At 35.5% G+C, this 8,270-nt stretch overlaps 1 protein-coding gene across 1 annotated transcript in view; it reads right to left on the bottom strand.

The window, feature by feature from the left end:
• Positions 1-8,270, bottom strand: part of LOC107086334 (LON peptidase N-terminal domain and RING finger protein 1-like) — a 31,839-nt gene that overhangs the window by 3,500 nt on the left and 20,069 nt on the right. The window contains exons 9-12 of the mRNA XM_015377200.1: positions 2,610-2,731; positions 1,861-2,019; positions 394-556; positions 132-281 (exon numbers count right to left, since the gene is read on the bottom strand). Of these exons, the coding sequence (XP_015232686.1) occupies positions 132-281; positions 394-556; positions 1,861-2,019; positions 2,610-2,731 (594 nt within the window). The remainder of the gene's footprint in view (positions 1-131; positions 282-393; positions 557-1,860; positions 2,020-2,609; positions 2,732-8,270) is intronic.

Raw genomic sequence — 8,270 nt, 5'->3', positions numbered from 1 at the left:
AAAATCCCAATATCGTGCATCCCTAAATTTTGTTACTGTCGCAGTGAGAGATTTTAAAGCTCAGATCTCGGTGGATTTTGAGCCACTAGAGGCGGGTGAATTAATGTTAGTAAGCATGTTACGGTACAAACCTGAATGTCGGCCTCCTTATCCGGCATGCTGCCATGCTGCCTGTTTATGTGGTCGCGGCTGCGGCTGCCCACACGCTGATACCAGTCCTGAGCCTGCTGGTACACGCTGTCATGAAGATGCTGCAAGAGCTCCAGCTCACTCCCCTCAACCTGCAACACAGAGAAAACACGGAGGATTTTAAAAAATCCAGAAAAACTTCCCTATTTTTTAAATATTTGCGTTTTTTTTTTCATGGTTTTGCAGAATTCGTGAGACACTGACCTTGACGTCCTCCAGGTACTCGATGTCTGCTGTGTGGTAGCCGTCCCTCTGTCCTCGCTTCAGCACTCTGAATCTGCTGCCGCCCACGGTTTCAACGTAAGATCGTCCGTCAGGCAGCCTCTCCATGTCCAGGATCTCCAGCATGCAGCCGTAGTCGGCAAACCTGCAGAGCAGATCTAGTTTTACCAAAACACTTCTTTCCGTCATGTTCAGTTCTAACGCTGGTTCAGTTTTATTTAATTTTCATGGGATTTTTTTTTTTTCCTGGTTTATAAAACACTTTCTGAACAGAATTCTAGGTTTTTTTATTTTTATATTTTCACTCTAAATTTCCGCAATAACTCTTTTTTAATCCCAACATTTTTTTTAAATCCAAAAAAGATTAAGTTTTACCAGTTGCATTTTCCAAATTTTACTTTTGGGGCGTGAGCTTTGTTCTGAAGTGAGGAGCATTTCTATTGGTCTGCAGCGTTCAGGTTTAAGTGTTTTTATCGGGCCTGTAGTTAAAAAGGATGTGATCTGTTAAATGCAATTCAATATGGAAAATTTTATCTAAAAAAATATAATTTTAAACTATTAAATTAGTGAAAAAAATTTAATAAAAGTGAACAAAATGTTTTTGATTAAACTAAATCTCATTTTGAGAGCAAAGTTGCTTGATAACCTGCATCTTAAGAAAGATTCATTTCTGGATGAGATTTTTTCAAGTTTCCATTTACAAAACATTTCTTTTTTTACTTTCAATAAAAATGGAGCATAATTCACTCCATAGTCTCTCAGGAACCTTCTTGCTCGTTACTCTTCTTTTCCCCCTTTATGACTTAAAGTCGTAGGGAGTCGCCTGTTCCAAACGTGGCATTTCTGAATTCTCCAGAGTGGTGCACGACTTTTCACGAGTGAATAAAGTGAATGTGATTGGTCGACTTTAATGATTTTATTGGGCCTGAAGTGAAAAGGATGCAATCTGTGAAATGCAATTCGATAAGAATGGAATTCAGAAAATTTAATCTAAAATTTGTAAAAAAAAATAAATAAATAAATAAAATAGAAATAAAGAAAAAACAGTTTTTAAAAAACAAAATCTGATTTTGAGATCAAAGTTTCTCTCAAAATCTTGATTAAGACATTTTCTCAAAGATTAATTTCTGGATGAGTTTCCATTTACAAAACGAACCTTCTTGCTCATTACTGTTTTTATGCTGGATGGAAATTTCTTTTTGAAATTTCATAAAGGCGAATAATTCCCTTTCCATCTGTTAGCAAAGCGGGCTTCTTCTTTCCTGTCCTTCTGGATCCGATAGGATTAATTCAGGCTTTGCTCGGTAACCTGCTTCATTCCTCTGTGTGGAGGAAACGCTTCACAACTATTTAAGGGAATTTACTGCCCAGGATCTTCATGAAAACAGAACCTAGATTTGATGCCTAGTTACTTTATTTCCTGTATATAGAATAAAATGTAAATGATACCCTTTGCCGTGCTCATAGCTGCACATGCCAAACTTCTTGGTGCCGGTTTCCATGCAGCGACGCATCATCAGCCGATAGCGCGGCTCAAAGATGTGCAGCGGGCACGGCACTCCTGGGAAGGCCACGGTACAGACAAATATGGGGATGTCTCTGGTGAGGCTGCAAGACAGACACGAGACAGAAATGAGAAATCTGGACATAAAGTCTCCCTTTGAAGATTTTTGTTTAAACATCAGTTTGTAGTTCCTCTAAAAGTGATGACCAGGAAAAATCCGTTCAAAACATTTCATATATTTAATAGACACCTTCCCTGCTGAACAGTTCCTTTAGATTAAAACACAAAACTTATCCAAGTTTGCAAATGAAGAGCTCTCTCTCCAGATGTTTGTTTTTAACTGCCTACTGCCTTTCTAAGAATTAGTTTTTGATAAAGTGAGAAGATTATACTATTGATTTAGATCAATAGTTGGTATAAAGTTAATAGTCGGATTTTTAGCAAAAGCAGAACTTTGGATCCAAACTGATAGAAGTGTTCATGATGGATGGATGGATGGATGGAAGATGGATGAATGGATGGATGGATGGATGGATGGATGGATGGATGGTTGGATGGATGGATGGATGGATGGTTGGATGGATGGATGGATGGATGGATGGATGGTTGGATGGATGGATGGATGGATGGATGGATGGATGGATGGATGGATGGATGGATGGATGGATGGAACCTTAGTGAGTTGGATGCTTACTTGGAGAGTTCGGCCATCTCTGCATCATGAACCTGTTTCCTTTCAGCCAACTGGGAGGGAAAAAGTTGCTCCATGATTTCCTGAAGCAAAATTGTCGGGTTGTACTTCCGGTTTTTTAGGTACTGTGAAGAAAAGAGAGGAGGAAGGCGAAGTTAGCATGTGGATGAAACCATCTAAACATTCCTGATAAATCCACATGCAAACATTTTCAGCTTTATTCTGGAATCTCCAGCAGCTGATTGGTGCGCGCCTCCAGCCGCCATGCTTTGACATTATTTGCATTGCTGCGCTGCTGTGTTTCCTTTAATTCGTTGATAAAGGTTTTGTCTTTTGTTTACATTGAGACTTCTGTAACGTTTTCTATCACTGTGTTATTTTGTCATGTAAACAGAGGGAGAAATAGAGGGATTCCCTTAAAAGACTGAAATCGGCATCCTTATTTTTTGGCTCCCAGGCTGAAATCAGGTCCAGATTAGCATATGCTACAATTTATATCAAATGCTGGATGGATTAGGTCACTATGGTAACATCTGAAATAAATGTTTTTAAAACCGCACCCAGCTCAAAGCCATCCAGGTCACAAGTTGTTCTCTTCCTGTGTAAAGTGTAAATTACAGCAGAAAACAGGTTGTGAAATTCCTCCCAGACTTTTATAAGATGCCCTGAGGAGGCAGCTTTGATCCAACAGGCTGGGACTGTTCATCAACCAGTCATGGTCCCGCCCCCTGGCACTCGCTCAGGTTTCTGTCACTCTCATTATACAAACACAGACATCAAACATTAAAAAGCTGAACAGTTTTATATTGTTCAAACGCTTTACAGCACTTTATTTTATTGTTTATCTATTAACTCTTCTCTATTATGTTATTCTGATACATTTCTCTAAGGTCCACATTTCTGTAAATATTTTTCCTATAATCTTTTTGCTGCTGTAAACACCAGGATTCCCCCATTGTGGGACAATAAAGCAATTTCCTATCCTATTCTATTCTATTTTATTCTATCCTATTCCATTCTATCATATTCTATTTTATCCAGTTTTATTCTATCCTATGGTATTTTATTCTATTCTATCCTATTCTATTTTATTCTATTCTATTCTATCCAACTCTATTTTATTCTACTCTATCCTATTCTATTCTATTCTATTCTATCCTATTCTATTCTATTCTATTCTATCCTATTTTATTTTATTCTATTCTATCCTATTCTATTGTATTCTATTCTATCCTATTCTATTCTATTTTATTCTATTCTATTCTATCCTATTCTGTTTTATTCTATTCTATCCTACTTTATTTTATTCTACTCTATCCCATTCTATTCTATCCTATTCTATTTTATTCTACTCTATCCTATTCTATTCTATTCTATTCTATTTTATTCTATCCTATTCCATTCTATCATATTCTATTTTATCCTGTTTTATTCTATCCTATGGTATTTTATTCTATTCTATTCTATCCTATTCTATTCTATTTTATTCTATTCTATTCTATCCTATTCTATTTTATTCTATTCTATCCTATTCTATTCTATCCTATTCTATTCTATTCTATTCTATTCTATTCTATCCTATCCTATTTTATTCTATCCTATTCTATTCTATTTTATTCTATTCTATCCTATTCTATTCTATTTTATTCTACTCTATCCTATTCTATTCTATCCTATTCTATCCTATTCTATTTTATTCTACTCTATCCTATTCTATCCTATTCTATTTTATTCTATTCTATCCTATTCTATTTTATTCTACTCTATCCTATTCTATTCTATCCTATTTTATTCTATTCTATCCTATTTTATTCTATTCTATCCCATTCTATTTTATTGTATTTTATTCTATTCTATTCTATCATATTCTGTTTTATTCTATTCTATTCTATTCTATTCTATTCTATTCTATCCTATTCTATTTTATTCTATTCTTTTCTATTCTATTTTATTCTACTCTATCCTATTCTATTTTAATCTATTCTATCCTATTCTATTTTATTCTATTCTATCCTATTTTATTCTATTCTATCCTATTTTATTCTATTCTATCCTATTTTATTCTATCCTATTGTATTTTATTCTATTTTATTCTATTCTATTCTATTTTATTCCACTCTATCCTTTTCTATTCTATCCTATTCTATTCTATCCTATTCTATTTTATTCTATTCTATTCTATTCTATCCTATTTTATTCTATTCTATTCTATTTTATTCTATTCTGTCCTATTCTATTCAAAAGCAACGGGAATTATAGTTTTATCCAGATGATAGTTTTCCTAAAGTGGGACAATCTCAGGGAGATGGAGCTTAAGAAAAAGGTTTAGAAGCAAAACCAAGGAAGTGAAAAGTTGAACAGAGGTTAATATTTGGAAACTTGAGATAAGGTGTGATGTGAATTGGTGCTATATAAATAAACTGAAACTACAATTTAAGGCTAAAACATACAACAAAATAAAAATATATTTGACTGTCTCTAAGACAGGAAATACAGATGTATTTATCACGGTGCGGTATCGGCTGTTGATCAAGTCCCAGTGCTGTATCTGGTGTTTGTCACAACGCGCTATTATCCAAGTCATCTTGAAAACATTCTTCTTCCAAATGTTGGCTACATATTACGGGTTTTTTCTCTGGCCAGAAGTTCGATGGCAAATCCTCCCTCTTCAAGTTGGCGATCCAACGACCAACCCGTCCGTGGAGGATCAGGAATCAGAAAGGTGAAATAACTCTTTTTTTCACTTTTACCCGATGTATTCCAGCATCCAGCTGCCATGCACGTGGGCATTGTCAGTTTCACTATAGCTCTGGTGAATTTCAATGGTGAAGTCCTCTGGAAATCTTCAATAATTGTTGTTGATTGCAGATGTGTCTAGTAGTTCCCATTGATTTAGCTTGTAAAGCGGGGAGAATGGCGCTAGGCTTACCGCACCGTGACGTCACTGCTGGAAGATGGCAGGAGGGAGGGGCTACTATATTTGGGCAAAAATGGCCGCTCCCAGACTCAGTGATGAAAAGTATTGTTTTTATTTTTTTAAAGATTAAGACTAAATTCATTAAATCGCTGCAAATGTATTAGTTTTAGGTTAAAAAATAATGATCCATTGATTATTCCTTGCTTTTCCTGACTTTTCCTTTAAGGTTCTGAGAATGAGCAGAGTGAACAGATCTCCTCAGTCAGTCATCAATGTTCAGCATGTTTTACACTGTGGGTCTCTGAGCAGAAGAAGGAGTTCAGGTCAGCTGAAAAAAAAATCTTCTGATGGGACGTCAGGGACAGACCACAGCAGATCAATACAAATCAAAGCCTCCAACATCTGTGTTTTATATATCTATAGAGAGGGCGGCGTGCAAAACATTAGATCTACTTCAGTTTGCCAAGAAAGCAAAGCAGTTCAAGGATGCAAACTTTCCTCCTTTTCATCCTGTTTATCAGAAGTAACTGACATACTAAAACAGAAACTGTAAAGTCACTCAAACTAACACTTTTTTTCTAGATTTTTCATTTCCTAATGGCGGAAACATGAGCTGAGGAGCCAATCGAAGGATTAACTGAAGCAACTGGGAAGTTTTTTTGTTTTTTTTTTGTTTGTTTTTTATATAACTTTTTTTTAAGTGTTTTTATTTGTAAATTTTACAAAGAAAAGCTATTTCATATTAAAAGGAGAATGAATTCAGTTCAGGGATCTTTTGTCAGTTCCTTTATATTTCCACTAGATGGCAGCACAGCAGTTTGACCTTTCGAACTTTAAATTGATTTTTATGTAAGACATAACATTTTACTGTGTAACATCATTTAAAAAAAAGGAAAAACCCCCCTTCTTCTCAAGAAACTGCTTTCAAAAACATGTTAAATATCAAATTTCTCCATCTGTGCATTTAAACAACATATTATATATTAATTTTAAATGGAATGAGAGCAAATAAAAGCAGCAGTTGTTCTGTTTGTAGCCTCTTCAGTTAGACTCCAACACCCGGTCCTTTGTTAGGTTTTTTAGGAGTTAAACTTTAAAACCAACAATATAAAGAAGCCATTCTTATTCAAAGAGTAAAATTAGGACTTCATTGATGGAAACAAAAACAAATTATGCATAAAAATTTCTGAGCAATGTCAGTTGTATGAGTTTATATAGTAATAAAAGTACTAAAGTAATAGTTGTTAGAGTCCATTGGGGATGGATCGTATATTTGATTTGTATTCCTTGTATCTTATTGGAAACTATAGGTTTGCATAGGGACCATAGGGACATGTCCCTACCAACATTTTGGACCGACCTACTTGTCCCTACCAACATTTTGGACCGACCTACTTGTCCCTACCAACATTTTGGACCGACCTACTTGTCCCTACCAACATTTTGGACTGACCTACTTGTCCCTACCAACAATTACATGTGAATAACATTTTTATACTTTACAATGCAGCTTTGTTGCAGCAGTAGATGGGAGGGAGAATATTGACAGATGAAAATATTTTTGTTTATATATATATATATTTTTTTTACAATTTTGGTATAATTCCTACTCTAAGTGGGCCCCTCTGTGAGCTAAAGACATGTTTTAGAGTCTCTATAATCCAGTTAACGATTAATTGATGACTAAATTTGTTGACATTTCAATGATCGAATATTCCGATGAATTGTTTCAGAGAGATAAAATACATGATATGGGTTAAATAGAGTAACTACAGCCTAGATGACTTGTAGAGTGAAATTAATATTCTAAATGCGCAGTGTCAGTTCCAGTGCTCCTGTAAATATAATACATTTATTTGGTGTCCCTTGAATCTATTAATCTTTCTTTCATGATACAGAGAGAATATTTCAAAGATAAGTGTGGGTTTAACCTCTGCACATTTTATAACTTCAAAAGAAAAAACAGGATAAATCCACATATAACAGACATATTTAGACTATATTTAGTTAAATAGGCACAGATTTTCTTTCTGTCTTAGTTGTAATTTCAAATGTACGGAGCCCCAAAAGGGACATGGAGGAGAAAAAAATTACTTTTGCGAGATCCCGCAATACTTTTGCGAGATCTCACAAAACTATTGCAGGATCTCGCAAAAGTATTGCAGGATCTCGCAAAAGTTTATTTTTTGCGAGATCTCGCAATACTTTTGCAAATAATAATAATAATAATAGTGCTAATAATAACTGAAAAAGGCTCTGATTGTTTTATACACACCGGCAGGGTTTCCGCATGCAGAAAAGATCTTTATGAGACGATTATAAAGCATATTATTTATATTTCATAGTAGAGAATATCTAGGATGTCTGTCTGGGGTTTACCTCTTGCAGCGGCTGCTTGCAGAGTGGACAGCGCACGTTGTGGTCCAGACTCCTCTCAATGCAGTTCTTGCAGAAAGTGTGGCCGCATGGAGTCGTTACCGGCTCAAAAAACAACCTGCAAACAACAGAGTGGCAGATAAAAGGTTGATTTAAATACAGCGCAGCTCAGTGAATACGCTGCTAATAAGTGTGCTGCACATTAGTTTACAGTCTGACAGTTAGCCAAACATTAACCGTGATGTAGGAGCATCCACCGCTTTCACCTATGGGCGCTCACATCTTGGGTGGGTCGACGGCTCCACTCAGTATAATGTGTTGAGCAGTTTTCATTTACTTTAACTCGCTGAATATTGAACTAAATTTCACGG

Source organism: Cyprinodon variegatus, unplaced genomic scaffold (genome assembly GCF_000732505.1).
Source record: "Cyprinodon variegatus isolate N-32 unplaced genomic scaffold, C_variegatus-1.0 Scaffold148, whole genome shotgun sequence".
Lineage (NCBI taxonomy): Eukaryota > Metazoa > Chordata > Actinopteri > Cyprinodontiformes > Cyprinodontidae > Cyprinodon > Cyprinodon variegatus.
Note: the sequence above shows the minus strand (reverse complement) of the source record. Positions and strands in the feature narration are given on the sequence as shown.